A 27217-nucleotide genomic window follows, 5' to 3' on the forward strand; every position below is an offset into this window, starting at 1 on the left:
ATGTAGTATACTTGCTGCATAATGTCATACACATACACAATATATTATAAGAACATTAGAAATATTAGTTTTTTTTCAAGAACAAGTTAGATAAGAGATAAAGCTATACGTATAGTAACAAATTGTACATGGAATATCATTATATATATAAATTTCACGAAAAAATATGATACGATTAATTTAGTGAAAAAAATGTTATTTTAAACTATATCAAATACATAAAAACTATTATTTTACTATTAGAATTTTTAGACTATTCGTTTTATTATTATTTTTTATTCTATTACAGTTTATTTCAGAAAGAGAAAGGAATTAATATTTTATATTTTTTATCAATAAAAAATGGTATCTGAAATATATATTTTGTGAAAATATTTCTGATTTTTTATATAGCACACGCTTAAGATATTTAAATTAAAATTATGCGCATTGTATTATCGAATAAGTATGAAAGCATACACAAAGTTTTATCTAGAGCGGTCGGTCATTACCTCAATATACCTTCTGGGTCAATGCAATTGATGTGTCTCGCTTTTCTTTTATAATTTGTTATGAAAACAAACCAATAGATTTTGAACGTATTAATAATCAAATAAATTAATAAATTTGAATTACAACAACGCAGTCTTAATTGTTAGAATTGATATGCAAAGTGCATATTTTATGTTATAATCGTAGTTAATTATTCAAGAGAACCTAATTTACACATTTTTGTTCCATTATTATGTGTAATTTATTTTTCATCATTATATAATTTATTTTACATACATTGCTACATAACTACTATATTATATAACTCGTATAATATCGACTTGTCGTTATAGTATACTGCATCCTAATCGCTTTCATTTTGTTTCTGCTCTTTGCAGATCGATATTGCCGACAACCCTCGTGGTAGTCACGAACATATGTTCCAAGGATAGTCTGTATATATTCTGGCGATATGTTCTATTATTAGATAGTGAAGAAAACATGTCTAAAAATTTAGTGCAGTAGACTATTAAATAGACTTTCTAATATGTAAACTCTAAATTATTTAAACAAAAATTATATATAAATAAAACTTATATAAATAAATAAATAAAACTTAACAAACATAACGAGATATATATTGAATATATATCAAAAAGTATTGTTATAAATAATGTAATTGACATAAATGATAAACATATTTATAACATATTTTAATTTCTATATTATATTATATTATAACAGTATTAATACATTTTAAAAATACGCATAATAAAATATTTCGCCAAACGCAAAAAAATTATTTTAAAAACATTTAATCGTTTACTTATTATACGCGTGATTATATATTTATTTTTGCAATGATAATGCATTGGTGTGTTACAGAATGCATCAGTGTATTATACATTATAGTCATTTAATATTTTTTTTAGTATCTTGTATATATTTTATAACTTGTTTTGCTGCATCGCTGATATCGCTGCGTTTTGAGCACGTCATAGTCTCGATTCTTTCGATCGCAATTGTTGTTGTCAAAGCGTGAATGTACTTCGGTTCGGTGAGACCGTACGTGACTGATTGTAGAACGCGAAGACAGAGCAATTGCACCTCTTCCGAAGACGATTCATCTTCCATACAATGACTTAACGTGGTTTCTAATTGGGACTCCAGGAGATATTGCAAACCGGTCTTATTCATACTCACGTTGTACAGAATCATTAATATTAATCTGCAATTACAACTGCGTTTGAGATTTTAACATATATCAACATACATAAGCGTATTGTAAAAAAGATTTGTCTCTCTTTCAATAAAAACATACATACTATGAAAGTTAGAAAAAAAGATATTTTTTATATGTAAAGATAGAGATAAATCACATCTAGAAATATGACAAGAGGAGGGGGGGGGAAGGAAATCTGTTAAAATATATTTATACCTCTTTAGAGATAATGATCCGGGAGCTGATGGCAATTCAGGCGTTAATTTAATTATTTTTTGTACGAATTCTCTGCCATTGGAATTTGTAATTAAAAATTCGCGACCTTCCGGACTCGCGGATATATTAGTAACAATCCCGAGGAGTCCTATTACAAATTGGTATTCAATATTGCTCGTCGGAGGAAATATGTTTCTATAAGTATTAATGAACGCACCAAAAGTGCCGTTTACTATCGACAAAAATTCTCCTATTTTATTCTGAAACTAGAAATATTACATGATTGAACTTATATATTGCTTGGCATTATATATAAATATAAAAAATGTGTAATATTATATTTTTATAAAGTTTTAATTAGATTTTTCTTTTTATTATATTTATTTCAAATACAATAAAATTTACTATGCTCTTTTACTTAATATTTTCAACGTATACTTACGGTCGTTAACCAAATATCGACTATTTGCGGAAATCTAGAAGCACGCCAAGTCAGGTTACTTAATACTGCACCTAGGCTTGTGCAATAGGTACTCTGACTTATTATCTATTCGAAAGTAAAGAGACATAAATAAATTAATGAACAGTATTTTCAAAAAATGATTGAGATACTGTACTTATAATATTTCAGCAGATTTTCGAAATGAAGAATAAATAAAATACATTCGAAAAATTCTTAATTTAAAGAAAGCTACAGTATAAAAATGCAGTACAAGAACATAGTCAAATAATAAATATATAATAGTATAATGATGCTATATTAAAATTAATAAAGAAATGAAATTATAAAGTTTTACTTGATCTTTTAAACGTTCTATTTCTTTGAATGCAGTTTCTTTTTCTTTCGTTAAATGATGAACTTGATCACACAGCTCTTCGCACTTTGATTCCAATGTCATTATTTTATTTGTATTATCTATGCATAAATTCAATGTCTAATTTATGTTAACGTAAAAATATAACAACTTATAATGCGTTTAGTTGCAAGTTCACTGTTATTAATTGCAAAAAAAATTTAATTATATTTTATAGTGCGTGGACTAAAGTATTAAACTTATAACCTTGTGACGCATCAGATGACGTTATTGAAAAGTTATTAAAAAGATTTTGCTTTTCATTCGTCTCTTCCTGAAACTTGAGATTGTTAGTTGCAAATGTTTGTGGAATGTCATCTATGAATTTGTGAAAATTATGTTCGCTGGAATTTATAATTTTCTCTAAAGAATTCTGAAAGTATGAAATTTAAAAAACCTGTCGTTATGAAATAAATAAGTTACGTACATAAATAAAATTAAGTATCTTATCATCTGAAACACATACTAAGAGTTCAGATTCATTATTTAAATTGAATTCCTCCATGTGTTTTCTCTCTCTTTTGCGGTATCGGGAAAGAATAGCAATTTACTCGCAGTCGTTATAAACAAATGCTTTCCAAATTACTCGTTGCAATTTGATGCGTAATGTCAAGACTTTAAATTACTCCCTTTGTAACCTATTAATTAATTTCGCAATTAATAGAAGGGGAATGCAATTTTTGAAACAGATTTTACATTTATATTTTTAATATTTCTCTACATATATGATGAATATTATAATGAAAAATTTTAAATAGAGAGAAGTTAAATTAAAAAATAGTATATATATAAATATTAGAAATTTATAAAAACCTTATATATGTGGAGACATGATGTTGACGTTTTTTAAATTTGACATCTATAATTCTATACTTTCTCAGAAATCTTCTTCATGTGAGGATATAAAATTACTAAAATCACGCATACACATTAATTTTATTAATATATTTAGAATAATTCTAACTTTTACTTGATACAACTTTTGTTTCCAATTTGTATTTAACAAACTTATTTGGAGCAAATTATACAACTACGTGCCTATACGTGCATGTATAATATCTTGACATCTCGAATTTTGTTCGAATTTCAAGATATATATTCTAAAGATAATTTATTGTTTAATAGAAAAAAATTATTTAATAACTTTTATATTTATATTACTATATTATTAATATATACTTTCTCTAATAGTAACTCTTATAATTAATATTATTATTAAAAAAAAGTAATCTAAAGTATATTATTATTAATTTATGGAATGATACTTAATTACTTTTTTATAATTTGTTATATTTATAATATACGTTGTTAATCCAACGTTTTTTTCTTTAAAATAAATGTGGAAGAAATTCTGTATTTAAATGCTTCTATTATAAAAACAAAGAGAGTACAATTTTTTATAAAGTTAAATTTTTTCTGTTTATATTAGAATAATATGTGTATGAGAATATGTGACATTAGTTTTAATATTAATAAATATTTACTACACAGAAAACTATGTAGTTTAAGACCGCTTAATTACCGGCAAGGTTTCACCGTAACGCAATTTCCGTTCATTATGATAAGATAAAATGTACTCGACTGGGTATTCGTTACATATATTCGGCTCGAATATCATGAGGAATCAGCGCGCTGTAGTAAAAGGTCGAATATGAGCATCGCAAAATGTGAACGCACCCATTGACGTAACGGTAAGTTGTTCTGTCGCGTGGCCTACATCGGATGTATCTCGGAACGCATGGCGTGTGCGTGCTGCGTGCATTTGCGCGTCCCTCCCGTATATTATATTATGATGCACCAGAGCGGTATCAGGCGTAACCTCGCGACTTGTGGAAGTTTTATTATTTTTTACGCATCGTGAATATCTGCCGAGCAGAGAGAGAGCCGACCGTCCCGGATCAGCACGACACGTAAGTCGCACAGTGAATTTTATTCCGATTAAAGATTTACTTGCGTTTTAATGCAAGATTGAGATTACTATAAAAGCGCGCGATGACGCTTTCCCGCTTCAGTTTGCATACCTTCGTTCGATGGACAATTATACAAAATTTACCCGCGTTACCGCTTTTTTTGTGATCGTGAGAATTTCTATCTTGCATAATTATTCGCCAATGTGATCTTATTTATGTATAAAGCGATAATTAATTGTGATTGTTCTTTTTTTTAACTAGAATTGTATAATTTACGACTAAATCTGAAGTAAATAATAAATAAGCCTGATCGAATAACGTTTTTTTTTAGATTATTGCCTTATATCTAATACGTAATTTGACAGAGAAAGTTTAATTATCGAGATTTTGCTAATAAATTAATAAATATAATTAACCTTTGATAATTTTTTATATTTATATTTTAATATATATATATATATATATATATATATATATTATAAATAATTTTTTTAATATTACGCTAGATCTTGCGCAATGAAGTTTACCAAGGGTGAACAGGTTCTTGCCAAATATCCGAATACTTCTGAATATTATAAAGGAAGGATTCTCTATGGTAGAGGTGATCATTACAAAATACAATTTGAAACAGGCATCCAACATATGGTTGGAGAAAATGACATAAAGGTAATAGTTAAGTGCTATAAAGAAATATTACAAAAATTATATATAGTTAGGAAGAATGTAGAATAAATTTTGGACAAAAATTTTGTTTGTTTTTAATTGAAGATATATTCCATATTATAAAATGATACACATTTGTAATCCTCTTTATATTTTTTAAGTATGAGAGAGTAGGGAGAAGTACGAGTAGAACAAGTAGGAAAAGTCCTTCGAGATATTCGCCTAGCAGGAAATCACCAAGTAGAAGATCACCAGCTAGACAATCAGGTAGATCACCTGGGAGATCGCCTGCGAGATCGCCTGCAAGATCGCCTGCGAGATCGCCAACACTTACATCTAGAAAACTGCCTATTCGTAGTACTCGCCTCGCTAAGATCTCTCTATCGCGCATAGATGCCGAAAGTGGTAAGCATATGCTATATTTGCTATATGTTTGCTATATATATTTTTACATACAAATTTGTTTTTACTAATAAACAGATAAAGTAAGCAATCACAGAGAAGGAAACAAAGGACTGGAAGAGAGTCCAACTGAAGCAATGCCTTTGCAACAACGCTTGCAAAGAGAAGTAACGCGTAGACCGACTCTTCTAAAAACTGAGCAAGAATACAAGAAATTATTCAGAAATATCGATAGAGCTGTTTCACTTCCACTAGAAAGGAAAAGTTATATACATGATTATCCTTCAGGAGAAAGGGGATATTCGATGCAAAGAGATCAAGTAAATTTTTAATTTATTTTAATATATTCTTAATATTATATTCTATTAATATTTCTCCATTTTTGCTCCATTTTTATATTCTGTATCGTATTGTTTTTATTCTATGTAAATGCAGTTTACCTAATGTGTTAATAATTATATCTTAGGATTTAAAACCCTTATTATCGCAAGAGACTGAAAAGTGGGAAGAAACAGTGAAACGTGAAAAAGAGATTAACAGAGTAGATGAACCGCAAGAATGGGGTGGATGGATTGGAACAACTTTTCTTATTTTTATCTTACCAATGTCTATAATCTTACCGCAACTCTTGTGCTCGAAAGGACAATGCAAATTTGCTCGCATAGAATTTCCTACTAACTTGGAATCTTACATAAATTTACACGGATTATTATCTTATATTGCATTCTTAATATTATTGACTTGTATTTCAATTATACCAATTGGAAAAACTGTAGATGGACAACAAAGTAAAATTGGGAGACTTCAATATCGTATAAATGGTATATGCTTAATAATGCGTGATTTTTAATTATATTTTGGTGTTTTTAATAATATTTTTTATAAATTTTTATTAAATTTTTAGGTTTTTTATGCGCTTTATTGATTATAATAGTATTTGGTTTATGCATGTCCAAAAATATTTTGGTCAGTGATTTTATCTTGGATAATATTATGCAGTTGTCAGTCAGTGGCTGGCTTGTGGGAACGTTTTTAGCACTGGGATTGTATATCAAAGCAGGAAAAGCTCCGATAGCCAATTTAAATATATATGCATCAACTAAAAGCAAGATATATAATTTTTGGCAGGGTAGAGAAATCAATCCAAGAATTGGTGTTTTGGATATTAAACTGTTATTAATACGAGCTTCTCTTATTGGCACGGTAATTATTTTATATTTCTATTATTGCGAAAGATTTTGAGGATTTGAAAGAAATGAATATGATTATAATTATTTTTTTATTTTACAGTTAATCGTGAACATGGCTGTCATAATTAAAGTTATTGGCGATATAAAGAGTCTAAATATTGAGCAACATAATGTAACTGCATTGTTGGTTATCTTATTGCAACAATTCTATATTGTAGATGGATTAATATTTGAAGCTACTATTTTTACATCCTTTGCAATAATGTATGAAGGAACTGGATACATGACATGCGTCAGTCACTTGTTATATCCATTCTTAACAACTCTTACAACAAGATTTATATTATATCAAAAGTAAGCATATAGATAATATATAACATATATAAGTATATAAGAATTTAATTTAATATATTAATCTCTGTTTAATGTACTTCTAGGATAAAATTTAATTATTTTGCTGGAATATTTGTTTTAAGTTTTATAATGGGATATGCCTTGTACAGGATTAGTAATTTGCGAAAAAATGAATTCAGAAAAAATCCCGTTTCGCCAACAGTACCTTGTAAGTGTAAGAAGAAATAATGATTATTTTTTCCGATTTTTCCTATTTTAAAGTGAATTAAAATATATCTATTTTTGAAATTTATAGATTTAGAAACCATCCCAACATCGCGTGGGAAAAAATTGATGTTATCTGGTTTATGGGGTCATGTGAGGCATCCTAATTATTTGGGTGACATTATAATGCAATGGTCAATCGCGGTTATAAGTTTGATGAGTGACATATTACCGTATTATGCAGCAATCTGCTGCACATTAACACTGGCTTATAGAGCTATAAGAGACAATAGACGTTGTCAGAGACGATATGGATATGCATGGGAACAATATTGTTCTCGCGTGAAGTACATGATCTTGAAGCGTATATTTTAAAGCAATAGAACACAAGTAGCAAAGTATTTTTTTATAATACCGTAAATCCTATATTACAGCTTTATTTTTTCAAAAGTATGCTCCGAAGGTACGCTCATTATAAAGTACACATTATAAGATCTCTAAACGTGCATTTTTAAATATTTTTGTGAGATAGTGATATAGTAGTATTATAAAATGTAGAATTACAAATGTAGAATTCGTTAAGAGCCAAAAATATTTTGAGATTTATAATATTGAGAGATTTTTCACATTAGAAATATTTAAGTTTATAAAAGAAATCTCTATATATGTGATGATGATACGCGCGATAGAAAAGAGAATAAAACGATGCTGCACGTTTTTGCTGAATGAGGGAAGAGTTTATGTATTTGTATTTAAAAATAAGTATAAAGATATAAAATATTTTATAACAGATTGTGCCTGTAATGTCGAGCATTATAAAAATATAAATTAAGAAATTTTATACTTCTATATATATATTATATATATATACATATATATATGTGTATGTATTATATATATATATATATATAGATACACATATACATACTTAGATATATACTTAGATATACATTATAATTTTTTCATCTGACATTATGATAAGCAAACTTTATTAAAGATACGTTCTTTTTTTAATAAAAAAAATATATATATATTATTGTCTATATTTTTTCTTGTTTGTAATGCAGTAAATTTCAACAAGGATATACTTTTACATTTTAACAAAATCATATTTTTAAATTATTTAAGACATAATATAAAAAAAAGAAAGTCATTTATATAAATAAAACAGTAAAAATAAACGAAATATTACAAAACTACTAAATTTCTAAATAAAGTATCAAATTAACTGTCTGCATGTAAAAGTGAGATAAGTAAAATTTGAAAGAATGATTATACACGTAAAAAAATATGTATTATAAGGATATTATATATATATATAAATAGAATGAAACAGATTCGAAGTTGTAAATGGATCGTTAATGATACTATATTTAAAAGTATGTATTATATATTTATGCACACTTATTTTTTATTAAATTTTTGTTCGTATATTTACATATGTACCTAATTACTATAAAAACAATTTTCGTTAAAGTGGATTCTTAAAAATGTGTCCACTTAATTCATTCATCTGCAATATAATCGTCAAACTAAAGTTTGAGTATTCTTATATTGTGTGTAAATCATTATGTATCTTAGCCAGTCATTGATAAGATAGTATTTTCTGTTCTTTACATACATGTCTTTTTTTATAATAAATATTCTCTATCTTCTAAAAATAAATAAAATTCTTCCAAAATTGCGTATATGTATGATTTATTTGTGAAGTAATAGAAGCAAATTTCTGCCACATATATATCTGCATATCTATTCACAATAGATGCGTGATTAATCGTCAGAATAATTATATTTAGTTGCTATTTTTTTTTTGTATTTGATATTTGTTAAAATTATGTTTAGAAATTGTCGCATTACTTAAGAGCTTTACATTTTTACGTAATATTCTTTAAATTATGTGTACTTTTTTCATAAAAATATTTTTTAAATTTGCATGCAATATAAATCATGTCTCTTTTCAGTTATATGATAAAAAAAAAATTATAAAAATATATATCTATAACTTATCATTTTTTTCGTACTTTATATATTTTATATAAGTATGGAAAAAATGATAAATAAAATGATTATAATTGCCAATGTGTTAAATATTGTCGATACAGTTCCCTAAATTTTTATTAATTAATATATAATTTGTTAATTATAGCCAATTGTCATTAAGTTAATATTGGTAATTTTTTATCTTTAATATTTGTTTCAATTTTATCGGTCGCTATTAAAATTTGTAATGTAATTTATTCATTTCGCACTTTCAATATTGATTTTAAATGTACTTTATAAAATTCGAAACCAGAGAATTTGTGAGCTGGTGATTAAAAATGTGAAATATATATCACAAACATTGAAAAAAAATAATATATATAATTTTTATATATTATTTTACACGAAATATATACTTATATGAAATACTGCGTCTCAGTGCAGAAAAACAATCATTAAATAATATTCTCTTTTTGATGTATTAAAAAAAAATACATATAAACGAAGAAACAAAGTTTACATTTATCTCCAAAATAAAAGATATGACATAGATTACTTTTATCATCATGGGTGCAAATATCTTATTCTAATTTATCTTTATTTTATTTTTGGATTTCATTGCGACTTTTCTCGTTCATTACCAAATTATTACTCATTGGTGCCTTTTTCATGTAATGCACATGACATAGCTATCACGTTTCATTAGGAACATATTGTCGCTTGTTCGTATCTCTTATCTATTTATATTGTACGCTTTCTAATTAACAAAAATCTCGTAAACGCTGTTAACACACATAAGTCTCACAAGTACATTTTATTTCTATCGATAAGTGTGTTTCATGGCAGTACTTTCGATTCAGTACTTTCATCACCTGTTTGTATATTCGGTGGATCTTTATTTCCGCGAAAAATATTATACATCGCTCCATATGTATATCGACGTGCTCGAAAACTTGAAAGAATCCTCCCGAATTGATTGGTCCTTTTTTAGATACAGATGTGGCCGAATTCGATTTAATATCCATTCGCTGCTCAGAAAAAATAGAAGATCCAGTACACGGCATTGAACAGCATAAAGCTGACTGGGAAAATAATTCGCGAATACTTATCTATCATATTCACATCCTTGATCTTTGGCATTGATACGCGCAACACGGAAGCTCCTCTACGTAGAGCATGTAATACCTATCAAAACATATAAAATAAATCAGATCACATAATGAATTAAATTGAAACCATGCATTATAATTGCTTCTTTTTCTTTAGCTTCAATTTTTAGAGAAATCAGCGATAGTTCGTTTTAAATGTTTTATCAGTTTATAATTTTTCAGAATACTTCTATCATTTTTTCGTGTAAGATATTCTTTTTTCTTATGATCTGTTAATGTAATGGATATATTTCCTCACAAAAATGTGAAGCGCAAAAATTATGTGGAAAGACTTTTAGACTTTTTTACATATTTTCTAATTGTGCGTTGTGTGTTTAAAAATACTTTTAGTATAATTGAGCATACCTTTGGTTTGTGCGGTCTCGGGCCTCTGTACCTGAGACCGCTATTTCGAGTGTGCGTGTTGTAAGCTGCGACCCTGGAAATACGAAAGCTCGGCGGAAACTTGGCCGGGTCGTGATCCCTTCCAGCTCCCGGCGTCAATGAAGCGCTGACTAGGCCTGACCTATTTCTAATGCTCGGTAAAGGCGACATTCTGAGATCCTGAAGCTCTATGATATCCGCGTCCGTAGAATCAGGAAAAGGCGAACTGGCTTTACTTCCTGAAGAAAAATAAAAAGTCAATCGAACAAAAAAAAATAATCTAAAAAAAGATCCTTAATTAATATTCAGTTACCGATTTTAGAAGAGAGCACTTTCTTCTCGTCAGTTTCTTTTTTCTTGGTCTTTTTTTTCGCTCTGGCGCCCCAATATGTATAATTGACCGCTGCATATTCCAATAGAGCCGCAAATACGAAAACGAAGCACATCACCAAATAAATATCGATGGCTTTCACGTAACTAATCCGTGGCAGTGAGCTTCTAACACCCGTTGATATAGTTGTCATCGTTAACACGGTCGTAATACCTGAAAGAATATACTGTATTATCTACATATTTAACGAGAATTTCTTTCTAGAGAATTTTATAGAAAGAAGAAATTGAAGAGAGAATTTTATAAATTCCTAATTTCAGAATAAAATAAAATAATTTACTAATTCTAAATTAATGGAAATTTTATTTTTAATTTAAGTAATATATAAATAACTTTGATAATATGTTTTTAAAAAATTATATAATTTATGTAATTACGTATAAAAAACAGTTTATAAATAGTTAAGTAAAAAAAAAATTAATTAAGACAAATGTTTTAGAAACAAAATTTTATCCCAATTTTACCGAGAGCTACTCTTGCGCTGGTAGCTTCATGATTGATCCAGAAGCTGACCCAGCTAAGCATTACGATTAGTATACTCGGCAGGTATGTCTGAAAAACGAAATAACCGATGTTCCTTTGAAGTTTAAAACTCAGTGAGAGTCTCTGGTAGATGCCTGTTGCCAACTTCTCCTTTCGATCATTGGTCTCGTAGCCGATTATCGTAAATTGTGGCAATTCCGCTTCCTCGACTCCGCGAACGGGAGTTTCTTTCCAGTACATTACTACGTCGAGAACTGTATATCCATCTAAATATTTAAAATAGCATAATTTATAAGGGAACATAAATTATATTTTATTGGAATTCAATCTTCTTGTACTTTTCTCATTTATTGATCAATATTTAAATAATTTGTTTTCTAAACGTTCTATTATATATATCCTAAAATTTATATATAGGAAATTATTTAAAATTTAATAATTATAATTTTTAGACATAAATCTACAGAAAAATTTAATTTAAATGAATATATAGAAGGGATATATGTGGGTATGTGTATATCTGTTTTATATATTTTACATATTTTATATAAAAGGCCACTCTTTATGAAAGAATGAAAAAAAGAATTTTGATAGATATTTTATTTGCTCGAATGATATATTAGATACATATTTCAATACGTACAGCTCTCGATTTCGACGGTGCAATTTTGTGAATCGAGAGGATAGTAATGCAGATCCATCATGCAGGCTAGGGTTGTTGTGAATCTCATGCCATATGTGACCGAACCGTCGCCCGATAATCTGACGAGTTTATTGCGCTCGGTGACGTCATGCAGAAAGCTGCAAACAGGTGAAAGCAGTTCAGTAAAACGGTATAAAACATAATTCACGACAAAAAAGAGAACAAAAATTCAAAACACGATAAAACTGTTACGAATATTCAGCAAGTTTTTGAAGCGTCACTCATGAGTTATTCATTGCCGCAATTACCTGTTTTTATCGTTTGCGAAAAACGTATCTGGAACCCAAATCTTTTCCGCGAAATCACCGCTTAACGTCAAGACTTCGTCTTCATGCGAAAAAGCGAGTCTCTCGTCCTTCCAGTATTGATTTAAGTACATCGTTATCGTATAATCCTGAGACGCAGATAACGACATCAATGTAATTTATTATTATAAATTTATATAAATGAGTACAAGGTGTGGAGAGCTGTAATATACAGCTCTCTACACCTTGTACTCATTTATATATATTTTAATTAAGTTAAGAGAGCTTTTATACACCGTTATTATTGTTATAATTAATTGTGACTTATTATTATAATTAATTATGAAAAAGACTTCTAGATATAATTTATCTTATACATAATATTATTATATCTCTTATACATATAATTATTAAATGTTTTTTACATCACAACTGTTCTCAAGACTTTTTACAGTTATTTATCATGCATAAGAAGATTCTTTGCGGAATAGTGATAGAAAAGAAATATTACTCGAAGACTATCAACAGAGCGATATTGAAGAAGATGGAGGAAAAGTTTATCAGAGGCCTCAAGGTAAGAATCGATTCAAGAAAACGCTGATAAAAATGTTATATGAATATTAGATTGTGTGAAAGTAGTTTTTGTATTATTATACATGTAATATTCTAAACAGACATCTTAATTTACATTTGTACAAGAATATAATATATATATATATATATAATGAACGAGATGTAATGATATAAATAAAAAATATAAATAATGTAAATAAAAAAAATAAAAAAAGATAATCAAATTTAGAAATAAATTTACATATAAATTATATATAAAGAATTACATATAATTTACATATGAAGAAATTAATCTAACACATCTTTTTAAAAAACTATCTTTTTTCAGATGTTTAGATCTCTTTCAGATCTTTTTAAGAAATAGTTTTTCAGATGATTAGATTTTCGTTACACACAATTTAATTTAAATCTTGCATTTAACACAAATTGACACTAAAGAAGTAAAGTTTAAAGTTAAAAAAAAGATATGAAATTTATATTATTTTCTAAAAATGTTAAAAAAAGATAATTATGTAAAAATTTTATATTGAGAAGAAAAAAATTTCTTTCTACTGTTTAAATATGTATTTTTTTGTTTTATTTTCTTACCATATTGACTTCTGAGATCGCATCGAAACTTGCAATGGTGAGATCCATCCCGACTAATAATGGATCACCTTTAAATAACAATCTCTCATTAAATGTTGAATTATCTTTTGTACACGAAAAAAAGTCAGCATCCTAATTCCCTTATTTTTTAAACTGTTTATAATGACGAGCTATTAAATTAAGTGAATAAAGAGATAGATTAAAGCCTTTTTCTAATCCTGATGATAATATCGGCAAATTATTTCCCCTCGTTGCATGTTCGATTAAAAGCGCTGATTGCGATCGTACTTCGTTGAATGGTGTGGAAAACTTTATTAAAAGCTTTTCTAACGTTATATATCTTTGCCTACCTTCAGGCGAACGGGCTCTATTTTAGAATTTAGTTTTGTCACAAATAGCTTGATATCTAAGTGTGAATAGTTTTTCAAAATCCCCAATATAATTGATATATTTTTTTTCTTTGTGTTATACTTTTAGAAAATATATATATGTATACGTAACTATTAATTTTAACAAATATAATTTTAATCATATTTTTTATACATTTTCTAATTTTACAATTTATAGTGTTTTATTATAACTAAACTATTCTTTAATTATATATAATATATGTATACTCCTTTTTGTATATTGAAATTAAATAACATAAGAGTACACACATAATTGTTGTAACAAACATATTTAATTTTAATTGAATAATTTTCAATAAAACGTGCAACAAAGTCACAAAGCTAGAGCTCACCGCCAAAGTTTGGCCTTAATCGAATATCATAGCCGTCGAGTATCCTCGAAATCGTCTGCGTAACGTTCTCCAGTCTATCGGACATTCCGATACTCTCTAGGGAAGCCCTGTAAAGTGTGAACTTTCAAAATACGAAAATTGGCTTAAAACATTGTTAAAATATTCTTGATGAAGAGCAATACATTTATCAGGTTTCTCAAATATGTTATATAATAATATAATATAAAAAATAGATTCGGGAAAGTTCTTTTTTCACATACATATAACTCAAATTTTTAATATTAATACATTGTAATATTTATATTTAAATTAATTTTTGAATTATAACATTTTAATATTAATAAAAATATATTATGAATTAATTACATATTATATTTATCGATTGTACGATAAAATTATATAAACACTTGATAATTAGATTAATTTCAATTAGAAGTTTTACTTTTTGAAGTATGCATCGAAACATTTACATCTTTGATGTTCATTTCTGTTAAACATGGCGAAAAAAATCTAAATTATATATTCTCCGTAATATAATACAAAAATTATTCATATCTAACAGACCTTTATTTCTCTCTCTCTCTCTTTCTAATACTTTTATACAGTAACAAATTATTAGTATTATTATTAATATTTTTACCTAAAACGCAAATAATATTGCATATGTGAAATGTGACGTGTGATACGCAAGGATGCAACGATATAACATCGAAGAATAAAATAAGACAATATTGAAGAATAGAAATTAATACATAAACGAAGAACCATGGATATAAAAGAGATACTGGCACGCATTGCAAAATTTCTTCCATTGACTAATTCAGGCACTGTCGACTTGGTCTGGTCCATAGCGATTATTTTACTTGTGACTGTAATATGTTTTATTATTATGAGCAAATAAGGGAACATTTTTAAAATTGTGAGAAAATCATGAGATGGTTTAAAATCCATCGTTGTTTAGAAAGGATTATCAGGTTCGTCTTTTGCCCGGGAAATGGAGCTTTGTTGTCTCTTGTTGTTTACAGTGGACTGATTGGAGTTCTGATTGCCCAAACAATCGCTCGTGTCGCGACTCGGGCTTAATTCAGGTATTTAATTTACTTCCTTTTGTTCCTTAATTATTTTATGTCATTTTATTTATGTATATATTAGCTCCCCTTTGTTGCATTTATATATATTTTTAGTTGAGTTAGCCTATGTTAGTTTATAACATTATTATTAAGATATTAATTTAAACTTTATTTTAACTTTGACCGCGTTGTAGATTATTATATTAGATGTCTAATTTGCCAGAAGGTACTTTGAGTATAATTTCTTTATGCTTGGAGTTCGTTAAACAACAAATGAGTCTGAAAAATCGGCATCTTTCGTAGACATTCAAAGTAATTTGTCATTGTTCTTTGAATTAAGAGAGTAACGATTTTATTTTTTAATTGTATATTTTTTTAAATATATCATGTGTTTACATATCTCTTTCTTTTTACTACGTTCTTTACTTTTGATTGTATGTGTCTGTGTGTTTTATTTGAAAATAATTTATACGTCACATTTACACACAAAAGTTTTCCTTGTCTCAAGTATGTACCTAAATACACTTACGGATAGAAAATTGAAATCGCATTCGTTACGTATTCATGCCACGTGTGGGCAAGGCGGGAAAAGCATTCGCGTTATTATTTGCCGCAATTTTTTATATTAGGGGAAAAATTTGAATGTCGGTGCTCACCAGATGAGACGGTAGCGTAGCTGCACGAGGAGGAAAACGATCAACGACAGCCCGCGCAGCAGCATCCTGCCCATCCTCTTCGTTATCCGACCGAGATTACGTCAGTGAATGACGAGCGCGATGGAGAACGTCATCTCGCGGTATCCTCGCATCCCCTCGGCATCCCCGTAACCGGCTCGTCGCCGCTGTCGTCGTTCTAAAATCGCAGATAAAAGGAAAGACCCTGTATCTCTCTTTCCTTGCCGCCCTTGACCTTCGTATGCCAGTTCCACGCGTACTCTCACTCTACGCACCCTCAAGTTATCCCGCTCATGGGACAAACACACATATATGTAAAACTCACCACATCTGTAATAAGTTCTCTACCCGGTTTAACTCTTGCATGTGACGAGATGTAGAAGATTTAACTTATCGATATACACATGTATATATATATATATATATATACTCGTTTCTTGAAACTTACCAACCGGAAATAAGTACAAATTTATAAATAAATTTTATGACAAAAATATTTATTACTTAAACTTGGTTTCTCTCTTTTCTCTCATTAATTGTTATTAAGATTTAAGAGAGCTGATTTGTATGTATACAAACAAGAATTATATTGTTGTGATGTGTATTTCAGCTTTAAAATATTATTTTTTATCTTTTTCTTTTTAATTTTCGAGTATGCAGAAGATCGATTAATTAAGAACTAGATATATAACTCCATATTATTCTAGTGATTGATTAGATTCAAGAGTAAAACAACAAAATGGGCCAACATGATAAAGCATTACAATAGCATACAATACAGCGTGCGAAATAAAAATCTCGTATAACACGCTCTACATATCGCCTGTGCTACAATACATTATTCACTTTCCATTCAAAGATCGCGCACGAACAGAGCCGATTTTCGCTTACGTAAACTCGATGAATACGTCAAACAATAATAAAAAGTTGTAAAATATATTCTATATAATATTGTATATTCTTGATACAATTATTCTCTAAGGCAATCAAGATGAAGATCTTGTTAGTCACGAGACACCATAAATAATGACAGGAGAATGTTTTTCCCTCCCTTCAGTTGACTTTATTAATGCTTGAGTTTTAAATCGACGACAGAGAATATTTCATGCACATGATACCTTATATAATTTATTATTTTACCCCAAAACAATGCGAAGTAGCTTTTTGGTTCTTTAAAATATAAAATCTAATATAAAATAAAATTTTTTGTTGTTTACTGTTCTAATCTATATATACTTTTCTAATATCATATAAATATGAATCTTCTCACTAATATTTAATGATTAATCTTTCCGAATAATCAAAATGTACAATAAATATTACATTTCATTGTACACATCATTTAAATAATGTGACAATAGATAGTATAAACAATAGACAATTAAATATATATATATATATATATATATATATATATATATGTATACAAATAAAAATAAAAATATAAATAAACAGATTATTTTACTTAATAATTAATTTATATAGAATATTAACTTGATTTTTTCGAACTTTGAATTAAAAATAAAATGATAAACTAATTTTTTTTAACAGAAATAATGATTTATTACAAATATATTTTCAGAAATTGAAAATACAAGTTATTTCAGTCATTACAAGTAAAAGTAGTGATGTAATAAGTAAAAATCAATAATATAATATTGTTACAAAGATATTCTGTATGATACATATGGCGTTTGCAAATGTATAGTTTTTAATGTTATATAATACAACATTAGGAAAATATTTGAAATAGTTTTTATAAATATTTGTATATTTGGAAATATTATATATATTCGTAATATATTATTTAAGATTTAAATTATGTAAGAATAATACAAGAAAATGCAATGCTATAAAATTTAAAAATTTGGATCTGAATGTTATTGGCTTTTTATTGGAAAGCATACAAAAATCTTAGGCTTTTTTATTGAAAAGCATATAAATAAAGTAGCTCGATTTGTTTAAAAATCGTTAACTCTATACTTTTCTAATGAATTTCTTATTTAAGTTTACACTATACCTGATGCATCCGACGAAAATCACGATGCGGGCGACGATTTCATTGTCAATTTGATGGAATCGGAATATTACACTGAGTATCACGTTATCGACTGGCGTTATCGTTAACGCGCACTTTAGTCCATAATTATAACTCGAAGTGGATCGCAGCGCAAGATCGCAATTTTTCGAACATTGGCCCGCCGTTATCAGCGTTCACGGGGGTTCACTGTTATTAGCGTTCACAAGACCCGGCGTTGTTACCACTTCATGAAATACGGTCGAGCTCGCGACTTCGAACGCGTTGTCACGAGCGCCTGTCATTGATCGTTGCTCATTGTCAGCATCACTTTTCGTTCTCGTTCACGTTATCGTCGTCGTCGTCGTCGTCAACGTTGACGTTGTCAACGTCCTCTGACAGATACGAAAGCGCGAGGTATTCCCATGCGCCACTAGTCTCGCGGAGTTTGCTGCCTTTCATCCCTCGGTAGCTAACGCGGATCCACTGTCGATTTCTCTCTTCAGATTCTCCCTCCCCCTCTCCTTCTCTGTCTCTCTCTTGCTCCCTCCCCTCTTTTACTCCCTCATTGCGAATGTGTTCTTTCTCTCTCTCCCGCTCTCTCCTGTTCACTCCGGAAATCATCCTCTCGCTCTTATCTGCTAACATGCTGGTTACTATCTTTATCACATCCACCCTCTTCTCTCCCCCGTCCCTCCCTCTTCCAACGCTCTCGTTTTCGTGGGTCCTCCGTCCCTCTCGCTCGCATCTACTTTTTCACGTGCAATCGCTTCGTTCTACCCCGAATGTTTCCTCTACCCGTTTCCTCGCATCCAATCTCCCTCTGTCCCTCTCTTGCTGCGCCTGTTCTCTTGGATCGCCTTGATGCTTCTCTCTTTTGCTCCTCCGAGATCCCTCCTCGTCTTTCGTCACCATTCCCCGGGCTTTCGTCGCGACTTGCGCGCATGCACAGTATACCTATCTCGCTATACCCTCTATCTCGGCCGACCTAGTGACACACAGCGAGTGATCGGATTTTCAGAGGGAGCCGATCAAACACTATCGCCATCACTATTACCACTCATCTCCTCTCCAACATCCTTAGAATGTGGCAGGAGGTGTCATTAACCTTTGAGAATTGTAACGCGGAAAGAATCGGAATGATCGATACTTATTTTGGGATGCGCGACAAAAACCAATCAGCTGGGTATTCCTGGCGGACGTGACGAAGCTTCAATAAAAAACTAACAGGGAAGAAAAGCGACGGAGTTTCTTTCCTTACAAGTTACATATTTCTCAATCAATCTGCTAACTTTTTTTTACATGCACTATTATTTCTATAATAATAATGATCTGATATGTAATATACAAAATATATAATAATATATAATATAAAAAATTCGCAAGCAGGAATTTTCGTAACATCTTAATGAAAATAACGTTTTTAAATGAGAGTCTCTTAAAAATAAGAGTAAAAAGTAGGCATGAAGATAAGATCAAATTAATAGGCGCTCGACTAAGCATTAATGAAGATTCACTTCCGCGTCATATCACACACATTACCACGACAAAGCTATCCGATAAGTGAACTATCGAGATTTGGGGCACTTTTCAAGAGTGTACAGGGTGATTTGTGGCTAACATTAAAAACAGATTCTTCATTAAAATCTCGAACAAAAATTCTCTTATAATAAAAGATACTATATTACAACATATTTTAAATTTTCAACTAATATTTAATTAAATATGCTTAATAATTAAATCGCCTGAAATTTAAAAAATGAGAGTTTGTTTACTCTGCTTGAATTTATTTAAAAATTTAAAAATTTATTTAGAAGTTATTAGCATATTCTCCTTAACTATTCTCATTTTAAATTTAGAAAATTAGAGAATTTCTCTAAATCTGTCTTTGACGTTTTATACGTTGGTTGTACATCCCATGTGACATGATAAAGTAATAGTGGTTAGATTCATAATCGATAAGCAAAGAGACATCCATCGTGCCGCCGGCAGGATAGGTTCACTTATGTATCTTCGCGAGAGACGATAAGAGTCTTCCTGTCGGCAACATCGATGTTGGTCGGAAATCATTTCCACCCCCGGCGTCTTGGAAGACGCGTTTTCATCAGTTTCGAAATGTCCGCGAGGAAACTCGAGCGAAAAATCACAACATTATATCTTTGCAACGGCAGTTTCCAAATGAAGGACCGTTTCTGCAAAATTCAATTTAAAAAAGAAATGTAAAACTATCAAAGGAAAGCACCCATATCCATATTTTAACTATTATTTTAATAAACATATATACTATCGAAAAAAGAGAAAATTATTTTTAAGACTATATTAAATTTTATTAGTTATATAATTTATGTATGATATATTATTATTACATCTTTGCAAGACTTTTAATGAATGATATCATCAATGCTTGTTATATTTCTGTAATATAATGTACATATAATTTATTTTGATATTTATTTTAATTGCACATCCATAAGATTCACAGACTTCAGTGCAGTTTAACGTGCTATTGCTCTAGATTGTCCTCTCTATATATAATTTTCACACTTGAATGTAAATGAAAGCAATCCTTCTAAATAAAGCCTAGCTGAAACATGACACGATCAGAAACACGCCCAGAAACTTGCTAATTAACGTGTTTAAATTTCGTAGCTGCTCGAAGTTTAATGTGATTTGACGAGAATAGTGACGCGTGAAATTTCGTTGATTGTAGGTACTTTGAATTATCTCAGAATTAAATGCGCTTAGCTAATTTCTCAAACCTTGACGATTTAATAATATTATAATAATCAGAAATAATGTGCGTATTAAAATATAAAATAACATTTGTTTGCTATATTTTTTTGCTAAAATAATATTTTATTAAAAATTGAATGTCCACTTGTTATATAAAAGGAAAAAGAGAGATCAAGTTTTTATTTAACTTATAAGATTTAATGAACATAAAATCCTTTCTCTTCAGCCTATATATGACATGAACATTTTCGACGTTGGAATTTGTCGTTTTCAATTTTCTCAAAATTAACTTAATAAAAATATTTCATAAAACTTAAGTATAAACTTTAAGTTTATTATGGCTTTAAAATTATCCTCTAACCGTACGAATACTCGATATATATATATATATATAGTATAGACGCGAAGAGGATTAAAGATTGATTAAGCTCCTAATTATTCAAATCGCAAGTTTATCGTGCGATCGTCGCGAATACGCATGACGTTAAGAATTAAAAGCGTGAATATATTATATATGATCGCGATTTCGGGACTTGCGCGTCGCGACTCCGCTTGAAACTCCGCGTCTTAGGGGGTTCGCGGTAGGAAGATCCACGCGGCCGCCGCAATGGCCTGTAGCACCTCGTGACGAGTGTCAAACTCATCGGTATCATCGACAAGTACAAGCGTATCCCATAGAATTCTCAAGTGAAACGAAAGTTCTTGAATCAATATCGAAGATGACACCAAAGAAAATATCATTGTGAGTAAAACATAATTATTGACGAATTATCATAGCGAAAATTATTGCGTCTTGCGACATTTGCGAAGGATACGCATCTTTTAAATGCATATTTTTATTTTTATATAATGTATGTGTTATAAGAAGACGCAATAAAATAAACAAAATAACTATTAACGTAAAGTTTGACGTATAAAAATCATATACAAAAATTGAGAACTGCATGTACTTGATATATTTGCTTCATATAATTGAGAATTCTAATATATATTATTGATAGCTTTAAATATGTAATATATAGTAGATAACGCATACATATTGTTTTTTATATATGTATTTCTCGTTGCACTTTATAGAATATTATTAAAATAGATATTTGAAATAATTTTGAAGCAGATTAGATAAAAATCGTGAACATATTTGCGTACATAAAATTTAAAAAAAAAATTAAAATAAAATATTAATTAATAAAAACTAATTATTTTAAATTATTTTATGATACATTTAAAATATACATATTTAAGCTATCAACAATATATATTAGAGTTCTCAATTATATGAAGCAAATATATCAAGTACATGCAATTCTCAATTTTTTTATATGATTTTTTATACGTGAAACTTTACGTTAATAGTTTTATTTTGCTTATTTTATTTTATATCAATATTTTTATAATAGTCATCAGTTATGCAATTTTCAATTATATGTAAAGATAATTGATAAAATATATTGATACACAAGTTAAACTGTTAAAAATAACTATATATTATCATTAAATTGTAATTATAATGCCTTTTTTGTAGCATTAAATTATATCTTGTTTAAATTAATTCATTTTAAGAACATTTTGATAACATGAAAAAAAATTATTCTCAAATTATGTTCTTTCTTGTATGGAAAACTATAGTACCGATTGTTATTCAGATCGCTTTTAACTCATTTAATGTAATCGTTGTTTTACTCCATATTCACAAACGTTTTGTATCTTGAATTAATAAAAATCTCAATCGCTGTATATCAAAGCCAGCGGCTTCTGACGCATGAAACTCAAAGATGCATCTTAGGCAATTATAACCGTACGTGTAGATCGCGAAACTTGGAAAAGCATCTGAATATTTCAAGAGCAGATTTCGAGGCAGTCATCATAGGAAATCTAATTACTCTTTGAATATAATCGAGCATATTTAACAAGTTATTATTCATGCATACAAACGTCGAACACATCCAAAACATCTTTTCGTAAATTATCGGATTGTAATAATAAGTATAATTGTAAATTGCTTTTGCATGTTTTAACCAAATAATAACGATATTTTTAATTTATAAGAATTTATAATATAATGATTTTATAATGATTTTGGTAAATAATAAAAAGATCTTCATATTTGTTTCATCGACAATTGTAGCGATAAAATTGAGAGAATGTTGTTTAAAGATTATTGAAAAATAATCAAATTTAGGCTATAATAATAACGTAGATAGTGAGATGATTTTGTCTATTCGTGAATTCTTTACATAATCAATACGGTAGTACATACGCAGATACTTTGTTAATTTAATATGTTATATTTTTACAGATAAGCGCAATAAATTTGTTTTTCAAATAATAATGTTTTTACATTAATACATTCAAAGAAAAAAAATACTATTTACATATAACAATTTATTAACTCTTTAAACTCTATAATTAAATTTTAAAATTTATGTAACAATGAGTTATGGTATCATGGTGTCTCTTACAAGTAAATCTTTGAATTTTTTACTTTTTGATTCGTATCATATGATTGTATTATTCGTTAGTAATTAATCAAACTAAAAATTAATTTATGATTTATTGATTTTAATGATATAATTATTTGATTGTTTTATTTACAATTATTTTATATTGACACTTGATTTTGGAACATAAAATTTCTTTCCTCATCATTGTTTTTTTATGATAGATATTTTTGGATAAATAAAATATTGTCTACGTTCTGCCATTACTATCGACACTTTATACAATTACTTGAATGGTCCGAAAACGGCAAGTAAAATGCTCATATAATCTTACAAAATTATGATGTAACAAAGCGTAACGTTCTTCCGAAACAATGACGAACTCTTGTGGATCACGGACGGATGCTGCTGAATCGGCGAATGACAAGAGGCACTTTCGTGCACTTTTCCTTCCCGCCACGCCGCGATTCCAGCCTCGCTTTATATCTTAAATCAAATGATGCTCGTCGTTTACCCCTTTGCGACTCTATTACGGCTTTTCGAGTCCTTCACGGTGGAAATTAAAACGGATACAAAGTCGAGTCATAATGAATAGTAACGTAAAGAATCGTAAGTTGATAAAATTATTAATATTCTATAAATCTTTCTACATGCAAAGTTTGGAGCTATAAAATTATTCGATTTTTGTAATCTGTAAAATATTCAGTTTGGTCAAATTTGTGTACATAAATTTTATTACACGTTTTTTTACTAAATAATGTGTGTACTAAAGTTTATTGCAGTATCAAAATTTTTCTTTACATAATTGCTTTAGAAAACATTTTGTAGAAGGAAGATTTTGAAAGATATCGCGCGCAATAATATGTTTCGATACGCTTACAATTAGCAAGCGAATATCTTTAAACATATGTTACAAGCTGCGGTTTATCTGACCCCCTGTACGGAGAAATATTCTGACCCCTGCATGAATAAAGTTCTCTCTTGGCACGTGGACGATGCTATTTCGCGGTGGCTATGTCAAAAAGATGACAGAGAATGTGGACAATAGAGGTGAGGGAGAGTAAGAACGTGCTTCACATAACTCCTTGTAATATCTTTTAACGTCGTCATTATATCATGTTACACTATTCGAGAAGCTTTGAATATTGTGCGCATCTTTCGAGTCTTTCGTCGATTTCTACTTGACGAAAAACTCGCCGTAGGGTCCTTTTGAAAGTGATTAAAAATAAATGAAATAATATAGGATATATAATATAGAATCTATAAATGATTACATATGAAATGATTTTTCTTTTTGTGGATATAAACTGGTGAATAATTTAAAAACAAATAATATTATAAGTGCATGGGAATAAAACTAGATGCAAGTAATGTTCGTTTGATTTATGTCATTATGTTGTAAATAATTAGAAATATTAAATAGAATTAAATTTTTTGTGAAATTTTATGTGAATAATTTAAAAAATATTACACGTGGTTAATTATGAAAAGGAATGTTCTCGTTACAACGAAGGTATTATAAAAATTTGAAACTGAGGATGGTATTAATTGGTTCTTTTTAGGATTAAAATACATGCGTAATCGATACGGCTTGAAATGAATTTCTCTCGATATGCAGAATATCAACTTTAGAGGCGAATCTAGCAGCTACGAGATGATCGATCTCACACAATCATAAAAGTGCACTCACGTTTACTAAATACTTAATGAATTTCAATTATCGACATTTAGGACTCATTTATAATGCTGAATATAACTATCAATCATTACTCAAATGTATATTCTATTTACAATTTTTAAAATATTATCACGCGGTACGTGATATATCTCTCTAATCTGTCTATTATTATGCTTTGATTCGTTAATTTCAAATATTAAAAAAATTTTAATTTATCTTTTGTGTTTGATTACTTTATTTATTATTTGTTTATGTATATATCTTTTAATTAATTTATTTATAATTTTAACATAATTAACAATTATATTAAAAAACTTGAATAAATAAATGAATAAATAAATAATTAATAATAAAAAGTTATATATACCTAGACTTCTAATACACATAATTTCTCACATTGTGTGTATCAGAGATCTCTCTAATTCTCAAATTCAAGTTGTTTATTTTTGCGCAGGATACCTATACTAATTTTGTATAAAGATAATACAATAAAGATAAATACAGGCCTCCGGTGAAATAATAAATGTATCTGTGCATTATTTGCATAGCTTTGTTGTTCTCGTGTCGCTCACTGTGTGCAAGTATCGTTATTACGCATTCGAACTCAGAGCAACATCGGATTTTGCGTCATCATCATTAGGATCATTGGAATCAATGTTGACGGTCGATAGAAGGATACCCAGGGCCACCTTGAACGACATTGTCTCGAAGAACATCACTCTGGTTCTCGAAAATCTGCTGATGAATTACGAAAATAGTCAACTGCCTACTCACGGTAAAGGTAAAAAAATTAGGAAGTGCAGAATTCTTTCTATTACAATTACAATTAGTTTTCAGAATCTCCCTCTCAACCGAAATTTATAATTAAAATGTAATTCTTATATTTAATGTAATATAAATAAGATTGGGGGGGAATGTCATATTTCTTTGGCATAGATTATCTATGCAAAACATTTTTTTGGGGGAAAATATATATTTATTTATAAAGTGTAAAAGAATTTTTTTCTGTAAATACAAATTTATGCACACACCTATTACATTTTGCTGTTTCTTTTGTTAATAGATGTGACATTTGCGGAAATTTATTTACTAAATTGAATCTGAACTTGATGGAAATGTAATGGAACTGGGGAACACTTTACTTGTATACTGTTGTCACATGTTTCACGTTAGGTTACTCCTCACATGTGCATAACGTCCACCAGTATTATCCTTCGAATCATTTAAAGTTACGAATCGCCAAAGTTAGAATTGTATATGTTGCATTGATTATCATATAATAATTTCAGCAATGATTATAATAATGTTACATAACAAATTTTATTTCTTTAATTTTGTTAATATTTAATATTTCAATTTAAAAGATCCATTTTTCTAGAACATTGAATTAATAAATAACATTAAATACAATAAGCATATATTCAATATTGATATTAATATTACAAATGTGATGAACGTGCATTGTGGTCACTAGAACATTGGAACTGCATTTCATTATTCATTATATCCTATATTTGCGCTAATCGCAGCCTTATGCATACGACGGAAAATAATATCGGAGAATAATTGAATTCCGAAGAGTCCAAGAAAATAGTCTGATATGATCTAACCGCCGATTAATTGTCGATCAATAAGTAATATAAACTACAATGCCATAGATTAATGATAATCGTTTAATAATGAGTTGCAAATTAAAACTTTTTTAAAAAAATATATATTTTAGTTTTTTCACTTCTAATTAAAAATCTGAATAAATAATAATCTAATCGTCATCTACGATTATTACAATTATTACTTTTTTTCAAAAGCTGTATTCTAAATTTTCCTTAAAATGCTGATCTTGACATTTTATAATTATGAAAAGTTGCATGTCAAAGTTTT

The 27217-nt window shown here is 28.8% G+C and overlaps 4 protein-coding genes across 6 annotated transcripts in view; 2 read left to right on the plus strand and 2 right to left on the minus strand.

Moving 5' to 3' along the window:
* The window catches only part of LOC140669171 (gamma-aminobutyric acid receptor subunit alpha-6), a 117709-nt gene that overhangs the window by 82870 nt on the left and 7622 nt on the right, over positions 1 to 27217 (plus strand). Inside the window, exons 1-2 of one of the 3 annotated variants that reach the window (XM_072898734.1) lie at positions 21842 to 21959; positions 25885 to 26117. The exons of 1 other annotated variant lie outside the window; for it this stretch is intronic. In XM_072898734.1, the coding sequence (XP_072754835.1) occupies positions 21937 to 21959; positions 25885 to 26117 (256 nt within the window). In that variant the 5' untranslated portion in view covers positions 21842 to 21936. Of the gene's footprint in view, positions 1 to 21841; positions 21960 to 25884; positions 26118 to 26842; positions 26971 to 27217 lie in introns of those variants that run through there. One more of the 3 variants, XM_072898736.1, reaches the window with a different exon arrangement.
* Positions 1384 to 3268, minus strand: LOC140669681 (heat shock factor 2-binding protein). Its single transcript, XM_072899715.1, has 6 exons — positions 3230 to 3268; positions 2971 to 3136; positions 2707 to 2825; positions 2352 to 2456; positions 1910 to 2175; positions 1384 to 1699 (listed from the first exon to the last, which is right to left on the minus strand). The coding sequence occupies exons 1-6, from the start codon at positions 3266 to 3268 to the stop codon at positions 1384 to 1386; spliced, it is 1011 nt and encodes a 336-aa protein (XP_072755816.1).
* On the plus strand, positions 4304 to 8328 carry Lbr (lamin B receptor). The gene is made up of 9 exons (XM_072899589.1): positions 4304 to 4673; positions 5180 to 5339; positions 5498 to 5741; positions 5817 to 6058; positions 6205 to 6559; positions 6643 to 6941; positions 7029 to 7282; positions 7366 to 7490; positions 7578 to 8328. Exons 2-9 carry the CDS (start codon positions 5190 to 5192, stop codon positions 7859 to 7861), a joined length of 1953 nt encoding a protein of 650 aa, XP_072755690.1. The 5' UTR covers positions 4304 to 4673; positions 5180 to 5189; the 3' UTR covers positions 7862 to 8328.
* On the minus strand, positions 9544 to 18991 carry Lcch3 (Ligand-gated chloride channel homolog 3). Its single transcript, XM_072899562.1, has 10 exons — positions 18488 to 18991; positions 16450 to 16645; positions 14724 to 14830; positions 13982 to 14049; positions 12824 to 12969; positions 12516 to 12673; positions 11854 to 12138; positions 11312 to 11542; positions 10981 to 11237; positions 9544 to 10651 (listed from the first exon to the last, which is right to left on the minus strand). The coding sequence occupies exons 2-10, from the start codon at positions 16521 to 16523 to the stop codon at positions 10499 to 10501; spliced, it is 1479 nt and encodes a 492-aa protein (XP_072755663.1). The 5' UTR covers positions 16524 to 16645; positions 18488 to 18991; the 3' UTR covers positions 9544 to 10498.

The sequence above is a fragment of the Anoplolepis gracilipes genome, chromosome 9 (assembly GCF_047496725.1).
Source record: "Anoplolepis gracilipes chromosome 9, ASM4749672v1, whole genome shotgun sequence".
Classification (NCBI taxonomy): domain Eukaryota; kingdom Metazoa; phylum Arthropoda; class Insecta; order Hymenoptera; family Formicidae; genus Anoplolepis; species Anoplolepis gracilipes.

Bases quoted from the DNA above. Each gene is read 5' to 3' on its own strand.
- LOC140669681 (XM_072899715.1), bottom strand. From the start codon at position 3,268: ATGGAGGAATTCAATTTAAATAATGAATCTGAACTCTTA. The intron at 3,137-3,229 runs GTATGTGTTTCA...TCATACTTTCAG, and splicing joins ATAATGAATCTGAACTCTTA to AATTCTTTAGAGAAAATTAT. The intron at 1,700-1,909 runs GTATAAATATAT...TTGTAATTGCAG, and splicing joins GGATCATTATCTCTAAAGAG to ATTAATATTAATGATTCTGT.
- Lbr (XM_072899589.1), top strand. From the start codon at position 5,190: ATGAAGTTTACCAAGGGTGAACAGGTTCTTGCCAAATATCCGAATACT. The intron at 6,560-6,642 runs GTATATGCTTAA...TTAAATTTTTAG, and splicing joins ACTTCAATATCGTATAAATG to GTTTTTTATGCGCTTTATTG. The intron at 6,942-7,028 runs GTAATTATTTTA...TTTATTTTACAG, and splicing joins GAGCTTCTCTTATTGGCACG to TTAATCGTGAACATGGCTGT.
- Lcch3 (XM_072899562.1), bottom strand. From the start codon at position 16,523: ATGGGCAGGATGCTGCTGCGCGGGCTGTCGTTGATCGTTTTCCTCCTC. The intron at 12,139-12,515 runs GTACGTATTGAA...TTAAATATTTAG, and splicing joins CACCGTCGAAATCGAGAGCT to ATGGATATACAGTTCTCGAC. The intron at 11,238-11,311 runs GTAACTGAATAT...ATTTTTCTTCAG, and splicing joins AGTGCTCTCTTCTAAAATCG to GAAGTAAAGCCAGTTCGCCT.